General features: G+C 43.3%; 1 protein-coding gene across 1 annotated transcript; it reads left to right on the plus strand.

The window, feature by feature from the left end:
• The first annotated feature begins 1,376 nt into the window (after positions 1-1,376).
• ALG12 (ALG12 alpha-1,6-mannosyltransferase) lies at positions 1,377-25,659 on the plus strand. Its single transcript, XM_081929163.1, has 10 exons — positions 1,377-1,444; positions 5,633-5,814; positions 7,778-7,910; positions 9,585-9,758; positions 10,833-11,027; positions 12,026-12,129; positions 13,346-13,569; positions 14,189-14,358; positions 17,124-17,199; positions 24,836-25,659. The coding sequence occupies exons 2-10, from the start codon at positions 5,653-5,655 to the stop codon at positions 25,071-25,073; spliced, it is 1,476 nt and encodes a 491-aa protein (XP_081785289.1). The 5' UTR covers positions 1,377-1,444; positions 5,633-5,652; the 3' UTR covers positions 25,074-25,659.

Below are 25,659 nucleotides of genomic sequence, written 5' to 3' on the forward strand. Positions count from 1 at the left end.
AAAAAAGCACGGGCAGGGCCGTAGAGATAAAAATGGAAGGATGCGCGCGCGACTTGGATATTCCGGGTTCCTTTAGATCAGGCTGCTTCGGGACTACAATTCCCATCATCCCTGACCAGTGGTCCTGCTAGCTAGGGATGATGGGAGTTGTAGTCTCAAAAAAACAGGTGGAGGACTGAGTTTTTTTGGGGGGAGGGATGCCTGCTTTAGATCCCTTCCCTGCCCCAGGGAATTTTTTTTAGAGATTCACCCCTAGGAAACGAAACGGAATTTCGAGCTTGGTTGGGCAGCGGTATGTCTAATCACCAAAGTATAAAAAATTAGGTGTAAAGAGAGAGTTTCTGTTATTTATTTATTTATGCAATTATTATTTATTTATATTTATATTTATTATTAATTTAATTTCATTTGTTTCAGTTAAACGCTCAGGAAAAAGCACATGGTGCGCCCAAGCCTTCTGACCTCTACTTAGCAGTATATTTGCGATGATTTGACAGGGTGCAGGAAGCGAGCTGTCTAAACTGCCCTTCTCCAACTTCTGGCTCTATCACCATCCTATTAGATTCCTATATTGCAGGGGGTTGGACTGGATGACCCTCTGGGTACCCAATGCCACACTTGCAATCCTACCATTGTAGGCATAAACATGTTTTTTAAAAAGAGGTTTAAAGAGACAGGGGGAAAATGTTGACCCTCCATAGTCTGGATAGCTCAGTGGGTTAGAGCAGGCATTCCCAACTTGCGGCCCTCCAGATGTTTTGGCCTACACTCCCATGATCCCTAGCTAACAGGACCAGTGGTCAGGGATGATGGGAATTGTGGTCCAAAACATTTGGAGGGCCAAAGGTTAGAGGTGCCTGGGTTAGAGCGTGGTGCTGATAATGCAAAGGCTCCCATACGTCCTGGAAATCGCCTCGGAAAATAACCTAGAAAAGTTCCAAAATCCTGGCTTTTACTAAAAAAAAAAAAACAACCCCAAGATCTTTGCTTCCCCTAGAAATAATAATAATAATAATAATAATAATAATAATAATAATAATAATAATAATAATAATAGCTCCACAACTGCATCCTAATTTTCACCCTAGGCTTGTCCCAAAAAAAGCTCCACAACTCTCGGGTTTTTACTTTTTTGAAATATGGCAACCCTACCAAGGTTGCATCTTTTATCCCCCTATGGGACAGATGCCTCTTCCTGCATTGCACGGGGTTGGACTAGATGATCCTCAGCTGCCCTTCCCACTTGCTCCATTCAAGCTCTTAAATGCCCCCTGCATTTAAGCCCTGTGCTTTTTGCCAGTCCCTAAGATGGCCGGGATGCTAGCTCGGCGCCCTTACTTCCGTAGGCGTTTCAGTCAGCTGACGCGTCCGGCCCCGCCCCTGAAGCGGATCACGTGCTCCGCGGGCTGGCTTTGCCTAGAGTGGCCACGTGGGTGCCTTGCGGGTAAGTCCAGTTTCCTCCTCAGTCCGGATCGGGCAGGATTTCTCATCCTTCCGTCGGATGGGCTTGGCAGGCTTGATCTCGGAGGGAAGGAGGGAGGAATGGAGAGCAGAAGCGGAAATAAACCAAGAGAAGAGTTGGATCAAAGATCCAATACCCTTTTAAAATGTGGTTTTTTTTGGGGGGGTGGATGGAACAGAAGCAGAAGTAAACGGGGAGAAGAGTCGGATCAAAGATCCGATGCCCTTTTAAAATGTGGGTTTTTTTACGGGGGGGGTGGCTGGCAAATTGGGACGTTACTTCCATTTCGATTATGTGTTTTGTGGTTTTGTATTTTGATTTTATTCTACGACCTCTGGGTCTACAAATGCAATAAATAATAATAAATCGGATTCTTCGGAGGGCGTCGTTGATTTGTCGCAGCGGTTCTAATTGCAATCGAAAGATGCCCTCTGGATTTCACGGATCGCCCGCCTCAATCCAGAGTGTGGTGGCATGTTTGCAACATAATAATGTTATGCTCCCTTCGCCAGGGAGGCAAGAAACTCATATCTCTGTCCCCTAAATGCCCCTGCAAGAAAGGCAATATGGATGTAACCAAGTTGGGGGGCAGGGAGCAGGTATTATGCACAACGAAGGTACAGACATGCTAAATGCCCTCTATCTTGTATAGGTGAGGCAGATATCCTATAGTGCCTATAATGCTTCTTTTCCAGCTGTTTGTAATAATGGAGGCAGTTAGCTTGCCCAAGGTTAATATTAATTTATGATTTATACCCCGCCCATCTGGCTGAGTTTCCCCAGCCACTCCGGGTGGCTCCCAATTGAGTGTTAAAAACAATACAGCATTAAATATTAAAAACTTCCCTAAACAGGGCTGCCTTCAGATGTCTTTTAAAAATAGAATACAGTGGTACCTCGGATTAAGTACTTAATTCGTTCCGGAGGTCCGTTCTTAACCTGAAACTGTTCTTAACCTGAAGCACCACTTTAGCTAATGGGGCCTCCTCCTGCTGCCGCGCCACTGGAGCACGATTTCTGTTCTCATCCTGAAGCAAAGTTCTTAACCCGAGGTACTATTTCTGGGTTAGTGGAGTCTGTAACCTGAAGTGTATGTAACCCAAGGTTCCACTGTAGCTGCTTATTTCCTTGACATCTGATGGGCGGATGTTCCACAGGGTGGGCGCCACTACTGAGAAGGCCCTCTGCCTGGTTCCCTGTAACCTTGCTTCTTGCAGTGAGGGAACTGCCAGAAGGCCCTTGGAGCTGGACCTCAGTGTCCGGGCTGGATGATGGGAGTGGAGACGCTCCTTCAGGTATACTGGGCCGAGGCCATTTTGGGCTTCAAAGGTCAGCACCAACACTGAATTGTGCTCAGAAATGTACTGGGAGCCAATGCAGATCTCTCAGGACCAGTGTTATATGGTCCTGGCAGCCACTCCCAGTCACCAGTCTAGCTGCTGCATTCTGGATTAATTGCAGTTTCCAGGTTATGCGCTGAGTACAAGGTACAGATAACAACAACAACAATAATAACTGCCCATTTTGCTGGGCTTCCCCAGACACTTTGGGCAGTTTACAAACATACAGAAAAACAAAACATAGCATCAAACATTAAAAAAATAATCTATACCAGCTACAAACAAACCAATAAATCAATAGAAACCAATAATGATTGGATTTGAGCTGCAAAACACCAACCCCCCTTCCTCCAGATTGGTTCTCCCCTTTATTGATTTACCCTGGCGTTGGACCATTAGGACTTGGTAAGGGCAAAAAAGCAAAACAAGGCAATCAACAAAACACTCTAGTAAAAATCGATGTACATTGACTTTTCCTGGCTTTGTTTTTAAGGTGGCTGTTTGACAAGGCCGTGTGCCCTGTTAAAAGAACCTCCGCTGTATTTCATATTCCAACTCCCTTTTATCTGCTGATGTTTGAGAACAACAACAACAAACACTTTGGCTGAATTAATGATCCTTTCAAAGATAAAAATAAAAAGGGGGGAATTAACTCATGGTGAAATACTCAGTGTGAACAAAGCATCTTCTGTGTTGCTTGTTAGGGAAAATTTGTGTTGAGCAAGGGGTCAATTTTGGTTTTGGGTATATTTGTTCTAATAGCACTTGTGGCAAAGGCACTGTGAAATTCTTGTGACTTTGTGCCACTTTTTCTTCTTTCTTCTTTCTTATTACTATTCTCTTCTCTCTACCCTTTCTTTTTCTTCTTTCTTACTCTTTTCTTTTTTCCTTTGATAAGATACGTAGATTAATGTTTTAGTTTGTGGGGGAGGAGAGGATATTGGACGTAAGTTCTGTTTTTTTCTTTAATGAAATTTAATTAAAAAAACCACGAACAAACCACAAGCAACTGACCTGGCTTATAGTGTAACGTTTTCCACAATCAAATTCCAACACCTACTGGACCCAGGCATTTAGGGTCACAAACCCACAAACTCATAACAACACCTTCTATCCAGATAACTAGAAAGGGAACAGAAATGGCTGAGCTCAACATGCTTGCAGTGTGAAGCTGTGCTGGTTTAGAACAGCTTGGTGCCCAAACCAGCATCATGGTTATTCTTTGTGCCTACGGTGTTTGGTTCTGTGGAGAGATGCTGATTTGTCTTTTAAGTTTCCCTTTTTTTTGAAATAATTTTTATTTGATTTTACCAGCGTAGAGTTATAACCATACCAAATACATATTTAGAGATTTCTCTGAATCTCTAGGCTTCCCCCCCATCCCCTCCAGGGGTCCTATTGTCAACCTTTTCCACTGCACATTATTTCATAATCCATATTTTATATCTCTCCATAATATTTTATATCTCTCCATAATGTTTGTTACATTATAAGTGTTATTAGAATCCTGCTAATGTTTTCATCTGCTTACAGTGGCCTCCTAAATAAATTACAGTTTTTTTCCATTCTTTCTTGAAGTTTTTGTCTTCTTGGTTCCTGAGCTTCCGGTCAGTTTTGTCTAACAGCTTGGTTTGCCATTCCTCTCTGGTCAGGACTGTATCTTCTTTCCATCTCTGGGCTGGTAGCATCCGTGCAGCTGTTGTTGCATACATAAAAATTCTTTTCCTTTGTGATGTCGGTACCTACAATTCCTAATAAAAAAGCTTCTGGGTTGTTGTTTTTAAAAAATAAAGGTTATTTCAAACATTTTTTTCAATTCATTATAGATCATTTCCCAGAATGCTTTTATTACCTTACACGACCAACACTTTTGGTAGAAGGTGCCTTCTTTTCCTTTACATTTCTCTCAGGTATTTGTACCTGTCTTATACATTTTTGCTAACTTCTTGTTGTTGTTGTTTAATCGTGTCCGACTCTTCATGACCCCATGGACCAGAGCACGCCAGGCACTCCTGTCTTCCACTGCCTCCTGCAGTTTGGTCAAACTCATGCTGGTAGCTTCGAGAACACTGTCCAACCATCTCGTCCTCTGTCATCCCCTTCTCCTTGTGCCCTCCATCTTTCCCAACATCAGGGTCTTTTCCAGGGAGTCTTCTCTTCTCATGAGGTGGCCAAAGTATTGGAGCCTCAGCTTCAGGATCTGTCCTTCCAGTGAGCACTCAGGGCTGATTTCCTTAAGAATTGATAGGTTTGATCTTCTTGCAGTCCATGGGACTCTCAAGAGTTTCCTCCAGCACCATAATTCAGAAGCATCAATTCTTCGGCAATCAGCCTTCTTTATGGTCCAGCTCTCACTTCCATACATCACTACTGGGAAAACCATAGCTTTAACTATACGGACCTTTGTCACCAAGGTGATGTCTCTACTTTTTAAGATGCTGTCTAGGTTTGTCATTGCTTTTCTTCGAAAAACAGGCGTCTTTTAATTTTGTGACTGCTGTCACCATCTGCAGTGACATTTGCTAACTTACTAGGAGCCAAATACCACCGGTACAGTAGTACCTCGGGTTAAGTACTTAATTCGTTCCGGAGGTCCGTACTTAACCTGAAACTGTTCTTAACCTGAAGCACCACTTTAGCTAATGGGGCCTCCTGCTGCTGCCACTCCGCCGGAGCACAATTTATGTTCTCATCCTGAAGCAAAGTACTTAACCTGAAGCACTATTTCTGGGTTAGCGGAGTCTGTAAACTGAAGCGTATGTAACCTGAGGTACCACTGTACATCATTTTCATGTCTTTTCACTTTCGATTTCACACTGTAATCGTGCAGGTGGATGTTTTGTATCCGGCATGGCTGAGAAGAGATCTTCAGGAGGACAGCAGCTTCTGTTGCTGTTGATCATCGCCGTGGCCTTTGTGCACCTAGCAGTCTGCCCGTTTGCAAAAGTGGAAGAGAGCTTCAATCTTCAGGCCATCCACGACATCCTTTGGCACAAACTGGACTTCGACAAGGTGAACGGGATGATACTCAGGGAGGGTCCTTCTGAAACCTTCCTCCGTTTACGATTGGTGTCCTGCTGAGTTGCTAGGTTCATGGGACGAAAGGGCGGACTTCACGCAACCAAGCAGAGATTTTAACGCTTTCCGTTTTCAGCCTCTGAGTTTCGATGGATGTGGCAGAATGGAAACAAACACCCATTGCTTGAGGGAGTAGAAAGAGGAGCACCATTATGTTTTTTTTCTCTTGGGGTGAGATTTGAGATGAAGCACTTAATTCTCATCCCATGTTCAGAGGCATGGATGAAAAAAGAAGCCGTGTTTATGCCCCTCTAGAGAGGAAAGGACGTGGGTGGCGCTGTGGGTTAAACCACAGAGCCTAGGACTTGCTGATCAGAAGGTCGGTTGTTCAAATCCCTGTGACGGGGTAAGCTCCTGTTGCTCAGTCCCTGCTCCTGCCAACCTAGCAGTCCGAAAATACGTCAGAGTGCAAGTAGATAAATAGGTACCGCTCCGGCAGGAAGGTAAACGGCATTTCCGTGTGCTGCTCTGGTTCGCCAGAAGTGGCTTAGTCATGCTGGCCACATGACCCGGAAGCTGTACACCGGCTCCCTTGGCCAGTAAAGCGAGATGAGCACCGCAACCCCAGAGTCGGTCACGACTGGACCTAATGGTCAGGAGTCCCTTTACCTTTAGAGAGGAAAATGTTTTATCAGTTTATTATTCCCTGTGCAGATGACAAAGTAAAGGCCATTCCACTTCTGCTAAGCCAAAATATTTGGATTGAATTCAGTACAAGTCTGATCCCCACATATGTATAGATACGAATTGGAATCTAGCAACAGCAGGAGGGCATGGGTGCCTCTCCAATATTTTACATACCGTACTTATCAGTCTGTTGAGCTTTTCTTTAAGGAAGGATTGCCCAAAAGTTGTTGGGCTTTTTTGTGGAGGATTGCACAGAGTTGTTGAGCTTTTTTGGGGGGGAATGCTGAAAATTGCTCACCCACACGCGTCACTAAATCCAACTCCCATCTGTCCCTCACAGGCAGAAGCTGCAATTCGCCTGCCCAGTTGCTGCAGCGTCAGCCAATCAACACCACCCATTGACGCAGCAACCAATAACGTGTGCAATAGCCGCTGACAGCCATGGCAGCAACCAATCAAACGTCCACCCTATCCACTCCCCATGAATAAGACCATTATTATTATTATTATTATTATTATTATTATTATTATTATTATTATTAATACCCCGCCCATCTGCCTGGGTTTCCCCAGCCACTCTGGGTGGCTTACAACAAAATATTAAAATACAGTGGTCTGTTAAACATTAAAAGCTTCCCTAAACAGGGCTGCCTTCAGATGTCTTCTAAAAGTCTGTTAGTTGTTTTTCTCTTTGACATCTGGTGGGAGGGCGTTCCACAGGGCGGGTGCCACTACCGAGAAGGCCCTCTGTCTGGTTCCCTGTGACTTGGCTTCTCACAGTGAGGGAACCCCCAGAAGACCTTCGGAGCTGGACCTCAGTGTCCGGGCAGAACGATGGGGGTGGAGACGCTTCTCCAGGTATACTGGACCGAGGCCATTTAGGGCTTCAAAGGTCAGCACCAACACTTTGAATTGTGCTCGGAAATGTACTGGGAGCCAGTATAGGTCTTTCAAGACCGGTGTTATGTAATCTTATACACTGAAAAGTATAGTAATCCTTCCAGAGGGAACTCGTGGGAAAGTGTACTGTATTAGGCGAATTGCTGCCTCAGGATTAGACTACTCGTCTTTTTAATTACCTCCGCAAATACCAGCAGGGCCACTCTGGAGCAAATACTTTGGAGAGCGCTTCCCCGTTTATGCAGACCCGCCGAATTTAGAACTACCATTGCCATAGAAAATGTGCGCTTTCTGTTTTGTGGGTCATATATTTGTTATTTGCAACATTTGCCGGCTACCTTTCTATAGCCTCTTTGTTTTTCAACGACAGTATGATCATCACGAATTTCCTGGCGTCGTCCCGAGGACGTTCCTTGGCCCATTGTTTGTCGCGCTGCTTTCTAGCCCAGCTGTCTGTGTGCTGTCCCTGCTGCAAATGTCCAAATTTTACTCCCAGCTGATAGGTATGAGATCTGTTGCTCAAGTCAAGAAAGGCCCTTTACAGGAACGCGGGGTGTGTGTGTGTGTGCTCTGTAATAGTCTGCAAACTGTGGATGAGGAAACCATGATCCTGGACTACAGCTCCCATTATCCCTTAGCATGGGCCACACTTACTGGAGCTTCTGGGAGTTGTAGTTCAACAACAATAACTGGATCGACAATATGAGAACACTTGCAACTTATGAACGGGCTGCTTACAGACGCAGACTGGGATAAATATGACAATATTTGGAATGTGTTACACAAAATGCAGTAGGCTATTCATATTTACATAAGTATTAGAATAATATCAAATTCGTATCTACAGGTTAGGCCATTTTTTGTACATATTCATATTTCCCCCCTTTGCACATTTTATTTTTCTCTTTTCTTTTTCTTTGTATCTCTTTATTTCTTTATAACTGGAAACATTGAATGAGTTATACAAAATACAGTAGGCTATTGATATTTACATAAGTATTGGAATAATATCAAATTTCTGTTTATGAGTAAGGGTATTTTTTGTATATATTCATATAATGTTTTTTCACCTTTGCACACTTTTGTGCCTTTTTATTTTTCTGTCTTATCTGTTTCTTTGGATCACTTTATTTTTTTATAACTAGAAACTTGGAATGAGTTATACCAAATGCTATTAATATGTAAATAGGGCCTTCTCGGTAGTGGCACCTGCCCTGTGGAACGCCCTCCCATCAGATGTCAAGGAAATAAACAACCACCTGACCTTTAGATGACATCTGAAGGCAGCCCTGTTTAGGAAAGTTTTTAATGTTTGATGTTTTATTATGTTTTAAATATCCTGTTGGAAGCCACCCAGAGTGGTTGGGGAGTCCCGGCCAGATGGGCAGGGTATAAGTGATAAATTATTAGTAGTATTAGTATTAGTATTAGGATAATAATATCAAATTTTTATTTATGGGTTAGGGTATTTTTTCATATATATTCATTTAATGCTTTCTCCCCAACCTTTACACATTTGTGTGCCTTTTTTCCCCTGCTTCTTTGTATCACTTTATTTATTTATAACTGGAAACTTTGAGTTATACAAAATGCAGTGGGCTATTATTATTTACATAAGTATTGGGATAATAATATTAAATTTATATTTGTGTGATAGGATATTTTAAAATGTTTTTCTCCCAACCTTTACATTTTTGTGCCTTTTTATTTTTCTCTATTTTCTGTTACTTTATATCACTTTTTTTATATAACGGGAAACTTTGAATGAGTTATACAAAATGCAGTAGCTATTAATATTTACATAAGTATTAGGATAATAATATCAAATTTATATTTATGGGTTAGAGTATTTTTCATATATATTTATATATTTTCCCCCCTTTGCACATTTTTGTAGCTTTTTCTTTTTCTTTTTTCTTTCTCTTTGTATCTCTTTATTTCTTTATAACTGGAAACTCTGAAAATAATTGAAACTTGTCAATAAATTATTATTATTAGTATTATTATTAATAGTAAAAATAAAAAACTTGTGGAGGGCCATAGGTTCCTCATCTCTGCTGCAATCTCTAATCCAGTCAGATTGCCAGAGTAATCTTGTGACGCAGCAGTCGATTCTTCCATTTCGACTACAGATAACGTTTGCCCTCCCTCCCCACCTTGTTTTATTTCCATGCAAGTCCGAGGAAGCCTGGGGCTGTGCGTGATTTATGCCTTGTGGCGATTGCACAAAGAAGTGAGAAAACAGTTTGGTCCGACCGTCTCCACGATGTTCTGTCTCATAACTGCGACGCAATTCCACCTGATGTTCTACTGCACTCGAACGCTCCCCAACGTGTTTGCACTACCTGTCGGTAAGCAGTTTTACTCACCGTTGCCTTTAGACTGAAATAACTTGCCACTTGATCAGTAGTTAATCCAGAATGGGGAAAAAACAAGGTCCCAACCAAAGAAGAATGGCAACTAAAGCTGATGGAATATGCGCAGCTTGTGGACCTAACATATAGAATAAGAGAAGAAGAACGTACGTTTAAAGAAGATTGGAAAATGTTTATTGAATATACTGGGGGGGGGGAATCGTGTACATTTGAAAAGGTGGGCAGCATTAAGATAAATTCAACAGTGTAAATAAGTTTTGATGAATGTAATAATGAAATATTGAATGGTCTAGTTCAGGTACGTCCAACTTCCAAGAGACTGTGATCTACTCACAGTATAAAAAGACTGGCTGTGATCTACCCATTGTCATTGCCAGGAGTTGTTGACCTTTTTTTTAGGGGAGGGTTGGCCGAAGTATGCAAAATTAACCATGGAAAGAGAAGAAATTGATATTTTAAGGTTGTTTAAATCAATGTTTTTTTTATTTTTTATAATTTTTTTATTAATTTTAACATATAAATTATAAAATGTACCACAAAACTTACCACTTATACAATCTTTTTGGACTTCCATCAGCACCTCTGATGATCCACCGTTTTAACCACTTCTTATGCATTTCTTAACTTTATATTCCCTTTACATCTCTTAACAAATCATCCTCCCCCTTATCCATTTTTACAATACTTCTGATAATACTCCTCACAAAACTTCTTGCAACCCTACAAACGTCGTCTGTTCTTCACAATTACTTTCCAAATAGTCCGTAAATTTACTCCAGTCTTCCGTGAATTTCTAGTCTCGCCAGTTTTGAATCCTTCCTGTCAGTTTATCTAATTCTGCATAGTCCATTAACTTCATCCTCCATTCTTCAATCGATGGTAACTCTTCTTGCTTCCATTTTTGGGCCAATAATATTCTTGCTGCTGTTATTGCATATAAAAAGAGCTTAAATCGATGTTTTAAATTGTAAAACAGAAAATTTAATGAAAATTATGTTGTTATTTTTAAAACCCTAATCTGACAGATTCTTTTGTTTCTTTGTCAACCAGTTCTACTGGCAGTTACATCTTGGATTCAGCAAAAGCACCGCTCGTTCATCTGTTTCTCGGCGTTGGCCATTATTGTCTTCAGATCTGAGCTCTGCATATTCCTGGGTCTTATGCTTCTGATAACCCTATTTAATAAAAGGCTCTCCTTTGTGAAAATGCTTTCCTATAGCGTTCCTGCAGGGGCTCTCTGGCTAGGTAAGTCTTTTCTTTCACATTGCTTTTAGCGTCGATGCGTTTCTGTGAATTACCAGAGCTTGGCTGTGGGTTATTAGTAGCTATTTTTATTTCTGCTTTTGAACAGCCTTCCAAAACTGCTTCATTAATTTTATGGATTGCTTGGCTGGACTCAGAGATCTTTCTAATTACTGTTCTGAAGTATTTTACTGAAATTGTGTTGTTGCTTTATAACGATAAAGGAAACTGCCTCGGGAGAATTGTTTGCTTTGAAAGATTTGAAGCTAAAAAACAACGATGGCCTAGAAATATTTAACAATTAAAATGCACCTTTGGACTAGTGAAGAAATAACCCCTTTCTAAAAACTAAGTCTTAAACACCTAGCATCAAATAGCTATTTTATTTTTTATATACAATATAGTCTCCAAAGATATTTCAAATCACTTACCATCATATAGTTTTTTTTATACATACATAACGTCTTCTAGACTTCCCACCCCACCTTTCCTGATGTTTATTTTTACTACTCCTTTTTGTTAGCTGTTTTAAAACTTATTATCTAAGCCCTGATATCATTATTTATTTCAATAATCAGCTGCTGATACAGTGGTACCTTGGATTACATACCCTTCAGGTTACATACGCTTCAGGTTGCAGACTCCGCTAACCCAGAAATAGTACCCCGGGTTAAGAACTTTGCTTCAGGATGAGAACAGAAATTGTGCTCCGGCGGCGTGGCAGCAGCAGGAGGCTCCATTAGCTAAAGTGGTGCTTCAGGTTAAGAACAGTTTCAGGTTAAGTACAGACCTCCTGAACGAATTAAGTACTTAACCCGAGGTACCACTGTATTTCAAATCCTGCCTGCTACTTCAACCCAGAGTGAAGGTTTTTATTCAACTGTAATTCAGATTGTGTTTTATGTCTATATGGGAAGCAAATTCATTGCTTCAAGTGGGAAAAAGAAAAGAAAAGGTATTTTCCGTTTCACTTTTTACTTTGGGATGTTTCTTTCTTTTAGGCCTCACCGTAGCCTTGGATTCCATGTTGTGGAGGCAGCTTCTGTGGCCTGAGGGGAAAGTGCTTTGGTATAACACCGTTTTAAATAAAAGTTCCAACTGGGGAGTATCCTTTAATGTGTGGTACAGCATCTGTGAAGTCAGGTATTCTGAGCTGGCATGATCATCCCAGCTGATGCCCTGTGAGTTTCTCTCTCTCTGATTTTTATTGGTTTTACATATAATCACATAACGTAACATTGTACCCTCTTATTTTATCTCTTTGGCTCGACTGATTGAGACTTTTAATTGTGAGTTTCGAGGCCCATGTTGGGCAAACGATCCCCGCATTGTAGGGGGTTGGACTAGATGACCCCTGGGGTCCCTTTACGATTCTGTGCAAACTTTGCTCTTTTACAAAGGTGTGCCATATGGGAACACAGTGGTACTTTGGTTCTCAAACTCAGCCCATTCCAGACGTCTGTTCCAAGGCGCGCTTTCCCATAGAAAGTAATGCAAAACGGATTAATCCGTTCCAGACTTTTAAAAACAACCCCTTAAACATCAATTTAACATGACTTTTACTATCTAACAAGACCATAAAATGAAAGCAATAATCATCATACTGCACTATAAAATAAATAAGGCAGTATTGTAGATAAAAAATTTATTTAATTTATTTTAGCCTGCGATGAGGCTACATTTTAATATTCCATTATTTTAATGTTGTATTTTATTTTTGTTTTTAAGTTGTAATCATTCATCTTGTTTTTATTATTGCTTGTAAGCCGCTCTGAGCCCGGCCTTGGCTGGGGAGGGTGGGGTATAAATAAAAAATTATTATTATTATTATTATTATTATTATTATTATTATTATTATTATTATTATTATTTTCTTACCTGCACTGATGATAGTCAGCTTTTATTCATTTCTGCAGCCACACAATCAATCAATCAATCAATCAGTAGCTGAACTGGGATTCCACACAGTCACAAAAACAAATGAACTGAAAAAGCCTCAAAAACAAAAACGCAAAAGAAATATCAAAAACAAAAGCGCCAAATTTAATCCGTTCTGGAAGTCCGTTGGACTTCCGAAATGTTTGAAAACCAAGGTGCAGCTCCTGATTGGCGCAGGCGCCACGGAAACAATAGCCAACAGGACGTTCAGCTTCCGAAAAACGTTCAAAAACTGGAACACATTCTTAGTGTTTCTGTATTCCACTAAAATAGAACTTTTGTCTTGATTCAGGGCCTGTGAGTACGTAACATGCTTCTTCACTGGAAACATTCAAAAAGGCAGCTTAAAAAAAATTAAAATCCTTAACTCTTTTTTTTTGTAGACTTCTCCTTTCCTGTGGTATTTTTATTCAGCCATGCCTCGTGCCCTGGGCTGCAGTATTCTATTCATACCTCTAGGTGCAGGAGAGAGAAGGACTCGAATATTACTTCTGCCCACACTTGGCTTTATTTTTCTGTATTCCTTTCTCCCACACAAAGAGCTGCGGTTTATTATATACACTTTCCCAATCTTCAATATTGTGGCTGCCAAAGGCTGCTCACGAATGTAAGTTAAGATTTTATTTTTAAAATATTTTCGTCCTTTGTTTTATTGGTAATGCATTACTTGCCAGTTTTAGAATCACTTTGAGTTGCCTCCTTCTATCAAGGCTCACCTAACAAGGTAAAATTGACCTGAAGGAAGAAAAATGTGTGAATTTATGTTGGCCTAGAAGCCATTCACATCCTCACTCTCTATTTACTCACCGAGCCACCCCAAGGTGGGAGTCGCCCCCTCCCCCCCAATATTTGAGTTGGATATATTACGGGGAGACAAGATCAGCACCCCTAATGTGGGGTTTTTTTCGCCCTGTACAGTCATACCTTGGAAGTTGAACGGAATCCCTTCCAGAAGTCCATTTGACTTCCAAAACATTCGGAAACCAAAGCCCGGCTTCTGATTGGCTGCAGGAAGCTGCTGCAGCCAATCGGAAGCCCCGTCAGACGTTCAGGTTCCAAAGAACGTTCGCAAAGCAGAATACTCATTTCTGGATTTCGATCATTCAGGAGCCCATTTGTTCGGGAGCCAAGGCGTTTGACTTCCAAGGTACGACTGTGTTTGAGTTGGATATATTACGCAAAGACAAGATCAGCCGCTAAGTCTCGTCTTCTTTTCTCCTTTGCAGTCTAAACAACTACAAGAAGTCTTGGTTGTATAAGTTGGCATCTCTCTTTGTTGCAGTACATCTTCTAGCTAATGCTGTCTACTCGGGAGTATCACTGTATGTTTCCCACTTCAATTATCCTGGAGGAGTCGCCATGCAGAAACTGCACCAGTTAATGTCTCCAACAACAGGTGCGTGAAGCCGAGATGAAACTTAAGGAAGAGACTTTTGGGGTTGGGTCCCGTGACAGTCCGCGGGGCGTCATTTGTGTGTTTGCAGATGCGTAGCTCGGCTTCGGGAAGCTGCTTTGAGGAGGCTTCGGAATGGAGAAGTGCATATGTTCACCGCATATGCCCAAAACACTGTGATGCCACTGCGGCTGGGCGGCGCCAGGTATTCAACACTGTGATGTATCGCCAGCCAAATGTTGTGATACGGTGATACATTGTGATGTTGAAAAGCTGATGGAGAAACGAGCTGTCTCGGGTCTGGTTCTGCAAGGCAATGTGTTAGGGACCGTGTTGAGGAGGGTCCCCTCCTCCTAATCCTGACCCTGAATCTTCTCAGGAGCAGGAGGACAGTTATAATAATAATAATAATAATAATTAATAATGATGTTAATAATAATAATATGTTTATTATTTATACCCCACCCATCTGGCTGGGTTTCCCCATCCACTCTGGGTGGCTTATTGGAATTGGAAGAGTGGTTTGCAGAGGGGCATAGTTCAGAAGGCAGAAGCTGGGAAATACTGGATGGGGAGCAGCTATCAGAAGAAACAGTAGGAGAGAGAGGGTTAACAGATTCACAGTCTCTGGGCAACACCCCCCCCTTCCCCAAAGTCCCGGAGGGCTCAGAAAGTGTCACAAAAGAAAATACGGAGGCTCCAAGCTCAGATTACAAGGCGTAGGAATGACGTACATTAATTGGGACGGAGCGGGGAGTGACCTTAATTGCGAGCACCGCCATTCTGGTTAGATGCTTTCTTTTGTCCTTCCTTGTGTTTATTAAAGAAGCTAACTGGTTAGAATTCCCTTTTGTTTGATCGGCTATGGGGGAGGAAGCTGGATTCCCTGAAGCCTGACACAATGCAGTGAGACCATCTCTGATCCCTCAGCGGGAGTGACGGCAAAGTCACACCAGTGCCTTGTGGGGCCCGGCCCAAGGCGGCTTGTTCTTCTGCACACATCAGAGCGAGTCCCTCCCAACACCTGGCACACCAAGGGGAAAACGAGCTCCGTCGACTCTGGCACCTTGCGGCCAGTGTGGTGTAGTGGTTAAGAGCGGTAGATTCGTAATCTGGTGAACCGGGTTTGCGTCTCCGCTCCTCCACATGCAGCTGCTGGGTGACCTTGGGCTAGTCACACGTCTCTGAAGTCTCTCAGCCCCACTCACCTCACAGAGTGTTTGTTGTGGGGGAGGAAGGGAAAGGAGAATGTTAGCCGCTTTGAGACTCCTTCGGGTAGTGATAAAGCGGGATATCAAATCCAAACTCTTCTTCTTCTTCTTCTACTCTCAGTTTGAAGAGCAGAGCATGATGGCGCCTAAGTCTGGTGGCATATCGTGGGTGAACGGCAGCACCTCTCCTGACTCGGGAATGGCGGCAGTTTCACCTGTGATACACCGCCGGACAAAGACGCCATCACACTCTGGCCCTCAAACCGGCCCCGGGCGATGTATCGATGCATTACCCAGGCCCAGATACCACTTTGAGGTCACGGTTTCTCCCAAATAATTCTGGGAGTTGTCGTTTGTTAAAGGTGCTGAGAGCTGTTAGGAGACCACTGTTGCCCTCCCGGAGCTACGGTTCCCAAAAATGGTTTTAAAAAGATCTTCTTCACTAGGAACTCATGAGGACCGTAGCTCTGGGAGGGGAATGACATCACAGTGAGGGGGATGACATCATAGTGCTTAAAATGTGGCCAGTGGCTGAGGGAAAGGTTAAGTAGCCACCTATTAATTCACTGATTTAAATTCCCTGGGCGGCAGGTAGATTCAGTGGCAGATCTTGAGTAGCAGGTCAGCAAAAAATCCTGGCTCTCAGTTGCTCATCTGATGTGGTGCTCTCTAGATATCGCTGGTCCATCTGTCCCAGACAGCACAGCCAATGGTTAGAGTTGATGGGAGTTAGGATCCAACAACATTTCAGGGGGCAGCACGTTGGTCACCGCCAGCTTAACAGCAGCGGCAACAATAAAGTCCCCCCCCCCCCACAAAATAACATAAAAAAGGTTGACGAAATAAAGAAAGCTTGGAGGAGAGAGGAAATCGGAAATGGATTTCTGCAGGGAGGGACTCTGAGCTCGATTCTGGTACTGGAAAGTAATTATTTTGCTGGGCTTGTGATCAGAGGTACCATGTTCTTAATAATAATAATAATAATAATAATAATAATAATAATAATAATAATAATTTATACCCCGCCCATCCATCTGGCTGGGTTTCCCATTAAACATTAAAAGCTTCCCTAAACAGGGCTGCCTTCAGATGTCTTCTAAAAGTCTGGTAGTTGTTTTTCTCTTTGACATCTGGTGGGAGGGCGTTCCACAGGGCGGGTGCCACTACCGAGAAGGCCCTCTGCCTGGTTCCCTGTAACCTCACTTCTCGCAGTGAGGGAACCGCCAGAAGGCCCTCGGTGCTGGACCTCAGTGTCCGGGCAGAACGATGGGGGTGGAGAGGCTCCTTCAGGTATACTGGACTGAGGCCGTTTAGGGCTTTAAAGGTCAGCACCAACATTTTGAATTGTGCTCTGAAACGTACTGGGAGCCAGTGTAATTCCAAGTATATGTCCATTATTTTACACCAGGCTCCAGCTGGCGGACAACACACGGGGTTGTACTAAAAAGCATGTAAATTCTCCCTACCCCAGTGTTGATTAAGTTTTACTCCTTCCCTTCAAGTGTTTCTGTCTTGAGCTCCTGTTTATTTAGAAGCACTGTTTTGTTCTCTCCTCAGATGTTTCCGTCCATATTGATGCAGCTGCAGCGCAGACCGGGGTGTCTCGGTTTTTAGAAGTCAATTCACGTTGGAAGTAAGATATATATATATATATATATTATAATAATCATTTTTATTAGTTTTCCATTACAGTCCAGTAATAGCCTCATTACAACAATACCAATTTATAATACAATTATTAATACCAGTCGTTCAAATGCGGAATTGTATAATTTAGATAAAGTGTTGCACAACAACTAATATTCCTGCATTGCAGGGGGCTGGACTAGATGACCCCTGGGATCCCTTCCAACCCTACCGTTCTAGGATTCTATTATTTTATCATTAATATAAAAATATTTATTTATTTATGCTTTTCAAGTTTATACATTTCACTAATTTTATACATTTCACTAATTTTACAATCATTTTGACATTTCAAAATTTCCTTCTGCCTCCTTCTGCACTTCCTTAAATTTGTTTTTCGTACCTTCTGTATATCCAAATTAACTGAATTTACTCATTTATTCATCTCCTTTAAAAATATACTCTTATAAAACTGCAGGTTATTACCATAATCCTGCCAATGTTTTTATCTGTTTATAATTTATCGGTAAATATTCAATAAACCGTTCCGTTCTTTTGTAAAAAAAAAAAAATATGAAAATTTTATCTTGATTTCTTATTCTTCTTAATACGAATAAGAACTTGGATTCTATTCTAGATGCAGTTTTGGCTTTTGATGCAATCTGCTGATTGAGTAAGTTGTGGGCTTACTATATCGCCAGATATAGGAATTTCCCCACTTCCCATTAATGGAAATCTAGGCAAATATTTTTCCCAAACTTTCGCCTTCAGAACTGCCTAAATTCAATTAAATGGATGTCAGCACGATTAAGATGTGTGTGAGAAGCCTCGGCCCTTTGGCAGGAGCCCGTGTTTCAGCTCTGAGCACCTACATAAACTCTGTGACTCATATAGGACACCTGAGCTGCCTTTTCGTCGCCGTGCCTCAAATCTGCCTCAAGAAAAATGGCTGGCGGCTGATTGTCTTCCTCCGGTGACTGACGGCACATCATCTTGACAGACATGCTAATGCAAGGCATGCTCTCTATCATCTGGGCAAAACCAGGATGAAAGGACAGGGCTGAATAATAGTGTTTGGCAGAGCTTGCGCCTTAATGACAGCTTCTTCAGTAGCCGGGGGCAAAGTATTACCCGAGGAGCCAGCCAGGTGTTTGGTTTTCTCCTGCAAGCATCCCATACTTACTGTTTCAATTAGCAGCTAGCTTAGATTACGTGCAGCTGGCAACTGCAACCCAATTTATGAGGGCGGGAGCATCTGCCCAGTGACGGGCCAGGTTCCTCAAACAAAAAAGTCTGCACTGTTTTGCACAAGACTTGTTCTTCATACTTAGGGATGGAGGGAGATTATTCTGAGGAGCAGACTGCCCTGTTGTTGTTCTTTTCGGCCGGACCTTGGCCATCCTGGTGCCTCTTAGATATTTTGGGCTGCACATCCTGTAGTTCTGATAGGCTGCGCTGCTAACACAGGGCTGAAGACATTAATGGGTGCGATTAACTGGAGCCAGCCAGCCTGGCTATTCCCTTAGCTCCCCGGGTGTCTATCACAGCCTACCTTTCCCTGATGCCGGAGGAAGCCAAGCGAGTGTTGCAGAACTGATGCACAAGGGTGAAAAAGTAGGGGAACAATCAGAACAATTTGTCACCCATTGCTAGCGAGGAAGAGTCGTAGTGGTCTGCTACAGAAGTTTGTGTCACCTTCTGTGCGGTTTGTGAGAAGAGCCAGGGTGGCGTAACTGTTAGAGTGCCAGACTAGGACCTTGGGAGAGCAGGGTTCAAATCCCCAATCAGACAGTGAAGCCCTCTGGGTGCCCTTAGGCCAGTTGCCATCTCTTAGCCTAACCTGGGACGCGGGTGGCGCTGTGGTCTAAACCACTGAGCCTCTTGGGCTTGCCGATCAGAAGGTCGGCGGTTCGAATCCAGACAACGGATCCCCCTGTCACGGGGATTCAAACCTCTGACCTTCCGATCCGCAAACCCAAGAGGCTCAGTGGTTTAGACTCCAGGTTAGGTGTGTATAAAGTAGCGGCCTCCGCTGACCATAAGGCATTGTGTTTAAAGTAAGGCAGGGCTCAATGCTGCGTAGGAATCGCATCCGCTGAACTTGAAATCATTGTCCTAATCTCAGATGCTTTGGGATAGACAGAGACTGATGGCAGGGATGCGGTTCTGTTTGTTATTCACAAACCTCAAGTCTGATTTGGCATTAAAGGCAGGTTCCAGTTTTTCATTTTTTAAAAAGAATAAAGACATCAAACGCTCTTTACATCTTGGCCGTAGACACAGTTTGCAAATGAGGTAGACTTAATGAGATGTTTACTGGACCAGTATTTTATGTGCACATCATGTTCTCCGTTCTGTCTGGAAAATGCGGATAAATCGCCTGAAGCATCCCCAAAGAAACTTGTATCAATTTTAATGCCTCTCTCTGGGGCATTGTTAATAGCAAAGGAATTTAGGATTTGGGGAGGTGAATAAGACGTGCAGCTTTTTGCAATCGGAATAGTGGGCAGGGCTGCATTTAGTCGATGCGCACAGGCATTCTGCCATCGCTACAAGTCAGGCAGCTGTGCCCTGTTGCTGCTTCAGCCCCACGGAAAAGGCTTGATGCCCCCTATCACGGGCTCGCCTTGGTGTAGCTCCTTCCGCTGCTGGTTGGCAACCCCTTCCGGTTGTGTTTCAATGTGCCATTCTGGCCTATGCCCACTTTGCCCTACACAGTTGATTTGGGTACAGTGATACTCGGGTTAAGAACTTAGTTTGTTCTGGAGGTCCGTTCTTAACCTGAAACTGTTCTTAACCTGAGGTACCACTTTAGCTAATGGGGCCTCCTGCTGCTGCTGCGCCGCCAGAGGACGATTTCTGTTCTCATCCTGAAGCAAAGTTCTTAACCTGAGGTACTATTTCTGGGTTAGCGGAGTCTGTAACCTGAAGTGCATGTAACCTGAAGCGTATGTAACCAGAGGTACTACTGTAAATCTACCAAAATTATTATTATTTAATAGAGTGGATAGTGTTAACACTTCTAAAGAAACTACCAGAATATGCCTAACATACTTGGAGGTTTAATTTCTCCCCTTACAAATGATGTGAACCTGAAGCGTATGTAACCTGAAGCGACTGTAACCCGAGGTACCTCTGTATTTGTGAAATCTATGCTAGATACTCTTTGGGGTATTTCAGTGCTGCAGGTTTAATCTTGCACCTCCCCTTTCTGCAACAGCTGCCACGATCCTTTATTTTTTTTAATGAAATGAAGTGGAAATAAGTGTCTGTGCTATTCCCTTACAAAACAGTAGGGCGATGGGATAGGCAAAACAGCCTAGTTTTAAAAATTGCCCAAGTTTGGCATTTTTTTTGAAAATCTTCCTTGCTCCCTAGAACATCATAGATAACCTTCCATGTTTCTTTCCACACTGTTCTATTTATGGCCCAGGAGTTGAATGTGGTCCACAGACCTATCTTCTTCTGGGCAAACTGCCTAGGCTACTCTGTCTCCCAGACAGTGTTCTAACCCCTTCTGTAGTCATTTTTGAGGGACTGGAATGTGACTTTGAATGATGATGCCTCTCTCTTGTCCGGAAAAAGGATGGGGAGTTGTGCGTGTGAAGGTTGTCCTTATGAGAATGTGGCTCTCAAATAACATGCTGTTTTTGTTTGAAGGAGAACTACTTGAAAATGATTTACTGATGGTATTTAACTTCAAGTAGACTTGCTAAGGGGACGCGGGTGGCGCTGTGGGTTAAACCACAGAGCCTAGGGCTTGCCGATCAGAAGGTCGGCGGTTCGAATTCCCGCAACGGGCTGAGCTCCCGTTGCTCGGTCCCTGCTCCTGTCAACCTTGCAGTTCAAAAGCATATCAAAGTGCAAGTAGATAAATAGGTACCACTCCAGCGGGAAGGTAAACGGCATTTCCATGTGCTGCTCTGGTTCACCAGAAGCGGCTTAGTCATGCTGGCCACATGACCCGGAAGCTGTACGCTCGCTCCCTTGGCCAATAAAGCCAGATGACCGCCGCAACCCCAGAGTCGGCCACGACTGGACCTCATGGTCAGGGGTCCCTTTACCTTTACCTTTAGACTTGCTAAGATGTATAAAGACTGAATCAGATAGGTGCTGGAGATGCAAAGAGGTGGAGAGAATGTTCTTTCATATGTGGTAGGCTTGTAAAAGGGTAAAAGTGTATTGGGAAATGATCCATAATGATTTGGAAAAAAATGTTTAAAAGTACTTTCCCAAAAAACCCCAGAGTCCTTTCTGTTGGGGATAATTCAGACTGAAATTCCCAGGTGTCAAAAAAAAAGGTTATTTATGTATGCCACTACTGCGGCCTTTTCTTTTGTTAGCCCCAAAATGGAAAATGAGTGAGATCCCAACCAGAGTGGCAATTTAACATGATGGAATATGCACAGCTTGCGGACCTAATATACAGAATATGAGAACAGGAAGATCAAACGTTTAGAGAAGATTGGAAAACGTTTATTGAATATATGGGGAATAACTGTGTACAGCCAAAAACGCTGGCAGCATTAAGATAAATTCAACAGTGTAAATAAGTTTTGATGGATGTTATAATGGAATGCTGAATGGTATAGTTTCTGTAAAATATGCAAGGATTTATGATATGCAGTAAAACAGAAAATTTAATAAAAGTTCTATGCAAAAGAGAGAGAGAATGTGGCTCTGGAGGCCCACCTCAACCCAAGTCCTTCCACGCTGGAACAGTCTCAACCATGGGTAGGCAAACTAAGGCCCAGGGCCCAGATCCAGCCCAATTGCCTTCTCAATCTGGCCCGCAGGCGGTTCGGGAATCAGCGTGTTTTTACATGAGTAGAATGTGTGCTTTTATTTAAAATGCATCTCTGGGTTATTTGTGGGGCATAGGAATTCGTTCATTTCCCCCCAAAAAATATAGTCCGGCCCCCACAAGGTCTGAGGAACAGTGGACTGGCCCCCTGCTGAAAAAGTTTGCTGACCCCTGGTCTCCACCATTTCCCCCTCCTTAAATTCTGCAGAGCGTTTTGAACGCTCTAGAAGTAATTCATGAACCTTTGCAGACCAAGGAGCAGAGGCTGAGAAAACCGGCACAGATCCGTTGGCGCAGACATCACAAGACACTCATGCGCGTTATTAACTGCACTCCCCGCCACTCTTGGTATCAGCCATTGGTTTTCTTCATGCATGCTTGGAGGAAACCGATTACTGGGATCCATTCCGGCTTGGCTTCAGGCCTGGTCATGGCACTCAGACTGCCTTGGCACCCCCGGGTGGAGGATATTTGTCAGGAAGGAGATGGGGGGAGAACCACTCTGCTCGTTCAGTTGGATCTCTTGGCAGCTGTTGGTACTCTGTTGGTGCTGACCTTTAAAGCCTCGGTCCAGTACACCTGAAGGAGCGTCTCCACCCCCATCATTCTGCCCGGACACTGAGATCCAGTGCTGAGGGCCTTCTGGCAGTTCCCTCATTGCGAGAAGCAAAGCTACAGGGAACCAGGCAGAGGGCCTTCTCGGTAGTGGCGCCCGCCCTGTGGAACGCCCTTCCAGCAGATGTCAAAGCGATAAACAACTACCTGACATTCAGAAGACATCTTAAGGCAGCCCTGTTCAGGGAAGTTTTTAACATGTGATATTTTACTGTATTTTTGGTTTTTATGGAAGCCGCCCAGAGTGGCTGGGGAGGCCCAGCCAGATGGGCGGGGTATAAATAATAAATTATTATTATTATTACTCTGGACCATAGTGTCCTTCTGGAGCATCTCAGGGAGATAGAAGTTGAGGACTCCTACCACCAAGGCTGCTTCATTCTGAGGGTGCAGATGAAATATCATGGGTACGCGGGGCCGAAAACAGTCAAGATCCAAAGATCCCCCAGGCAGGAACCTCCAGTTGGTGGAGACGTCATGCGCCATCCTGGTGCCCGGGCATCTTCACTTGGTTGCAAGAGGCCGATATCCAGGAGCAAAATGCGCCTGGCAAATTTTGAACGCTGTTCTCCAGATGCTGTTGCCTAGCATTATTATTCCTGACCACGACAGCAGAGAGTAATGTGAATTAGGAGTCCAGCATCACAAGCTGTGTGGCACGCACAATTTTTATTGTTGGGTTTTAAAGTTGGGTATAGGGGATGCGGGTGGCGCTGTGGGTTAAACCACAGAGCCTAGGAGTTGCCGATCATAAGGTCGGTGGTTCAAATCCCCATGACGGGGTGAGCTCCCATTGCTCAGTCTCTGCTCCTGCCAACCTAGCAGTTCAAAAGCACGTCAAAGTGCAAGTAGATAAATAGGTACCGCTCCAAGGGGAAGGTGCTGCTCTGGTTCGCCAGAAGCGGCTTAGTCATGCTGGCCACATGACCCGGAAGCTGTAAGCTGGCTCCCTCGGCCAATAAAGGAAGATGAGCGCCGCAACCCCAGAATCGGTCACAACTGGACCTAATGGTCAGGGGTCCCTTTACCTTTACTAAAGTTGGGTATAGTGCAGGAATAGTTGTTAAAGTAGCCCTAGGTCGGCAACCTTTTTTGTGCCTGCAGGTTTTTTGAGTGAGTGCCATGGGCCGTGGAGAATTAACCTGAGTTAATTCCAGTAGAATTAACCTGAGCTTTGAAAAGCACATAGAGCTGAAAGAGGAAGTGGGAAAGAGTATCCTTCTTCTGTTTTCCTATGAAGCACTTGCTCACAAATTTATGGACAGCTGCACAAATTATGATAGCTAGGAAGTGGAAGGGGCAAGTAGAACATAAAATGGAAAAAATGGTATAAAGAGGTGTGGGATATAACTATTAATGATAAATTAATATGTGCCATTAAGGTAAGACAGGGAATATGCAGGAGAAATGATTCTGAGGAGATATGGATGGTGCTTGTACAATGCGTACTGTTAAAACGGAAAGGGGTCAAACCATCGCAAGAGATGTTGGAATTTTGGGAGTTACAATGGTATGGTCTCGGTGGTGGGGTGCATTTTCTGAATTCTTATTTACTTATGATTATTACTTTGTTGGGACGCGGGTGGCGCTGTGGGTTAAACCACAGAGCCTAGGACCTGCCGATCAGAAGGTCGGCGATTTGAATCCCCGCAACGGGGTGAGTTCCCATTTCTCGGTCCCTGCTCCTGCCAACCTAGCAGTTCGAAAGCACATCAAAGTGCAAGTAGAAAAATAGGTACTGCTCCGGCAGGAAGGTAAACGGCATTTCCGTGTGCTGCTCTGGTTTGCCAGAAGCGGCTTAGTCATGCTGGCCAGAAGCTGTCTGCGGACAAATGCCGGCTCCCTCGGCCAATAAAGCGAGATGAGCACTGCAACCCCAGAGTCGGCCACGACTGGACCTAATGGTCAGGGGTCCCTTTACCTTTTTATTACTTTGTTAAAATAAAATTACAATTAAAAAAGAATGTTTAAAATGTAAATAAATATAAAATATAAATAAAAGAATGAATAGAAGCAAAAAAAGGGGAACAGCATGTGATGATGATGATAACAACAACAACAACAACAACAACAGTAGTAGTAGTAGTAGTAGTAGTAGTAGTAGTAGTTTTATTATCCTCCCACTACTATGCCTTGCTTATTTCCAGACTGGAGCAATGGTCTTACTTTTGAAAAGAAAAGAAAAAAACTAATAGCTGTTTCTTATTGCTTATTCCCTTAACAGGTATGACAAACGGGAGGACCTCATGCCAGGTGACCCACTCATGTTTTCATACACACATATACTTATGGAGATGAACCCTGTTCACTTGTCACATTACAAGAAGACTCACAGAGTGCTGGCGCACATACATGCGACCAGTGGGATTAGATTGAATTTTACTGCGCTGCCTCCTGTTTCTTTGAACTTGAAATCCAAATTAGTATTGTTGGAAAAGTTCCCCACGTCGGCCGGGACGTAATTTTGCAAGCAAGCGCCGCGTACGTTTGCCAGAGAAGTGCTGTTGCGCCAGTTGCAAACTGGAACGCGGCGGCTGTGAAAGATTGAGAGAACCCTCCTGCTCCCCTTTCTTGCGAGAGGATCGCATAGACGTGCATTTATATGTCAATATATATGGCACCAGCTATATGTATTTCCACACAACTAAAACCTGATACCAAAATTTTTTTAAAAAAGTGCAGGCGGTTGTTTATTGTTTCCCACAAAGATGTAATGCACACTTTGAAACATCTGACAGATGTGTCGTGTTTTTATGTTGTTTCTTGTGCGTTTATGTAAATGTGAAAGGTAAACAACTGTGTGTGTCCGTCCCCCATCCCCACCTTCCGCAACTGACTGCTAGGTAAAAGCCTTTGTAGTTAGGGACTACGGCATCTAAAATTTAAATTTGTTCTGGGCTTGCTCCGACAATCGGATTGGCTACACGGTGTGGGAAAGCAGGATTGCCCAAAGTGCCTGTTTTTCTGGGTGTCACATTTGAATAGCCTCTGCATGCAAGAAATCCAACATGCAGAGGCCAAAGCTTGTATAATAAAATCTGTGATGTG

This window comes from Podarcis melisellensis (assembly GCF_964234715.1).
Source record: "Podarcis melisellensis genome assembly, chromosome: 10".
NCBI classification, from domain to species: Eukaryota; Metazoa; Chordata; class Lepidosauria; order Squamata; family Lacertidae; genus Podarcis; species Podarcis melisellensis.

What these genes read in the sequence shown, in the direction of transcription:
- ALG12 (XM_081929163.1), top strand. Translation starts at nt 5,653, where the DNA reads ATGGCTGAGAAGAGATCTTCAGGAGGACAGCAGCTTCTGTTGCTGTTG. An exon ending in ACAAACTGGACTTCGACAAG is followed by an intron (nt 5,815 to 7,777) that starts GTGAACGGGATG and finishes TTTCAACGACAG; the next exon opens with TATGATCATCACGAATTTCC. An exon ending in GTTAATGTCTCCAACAACAG is followed by an intron (nt 14,359 to 17,123) that starts GTGCGTGAAGCC and finishes TTCTCTCCTCAG; the next exon opens with ATGTTTCCGTCCATATTGAT.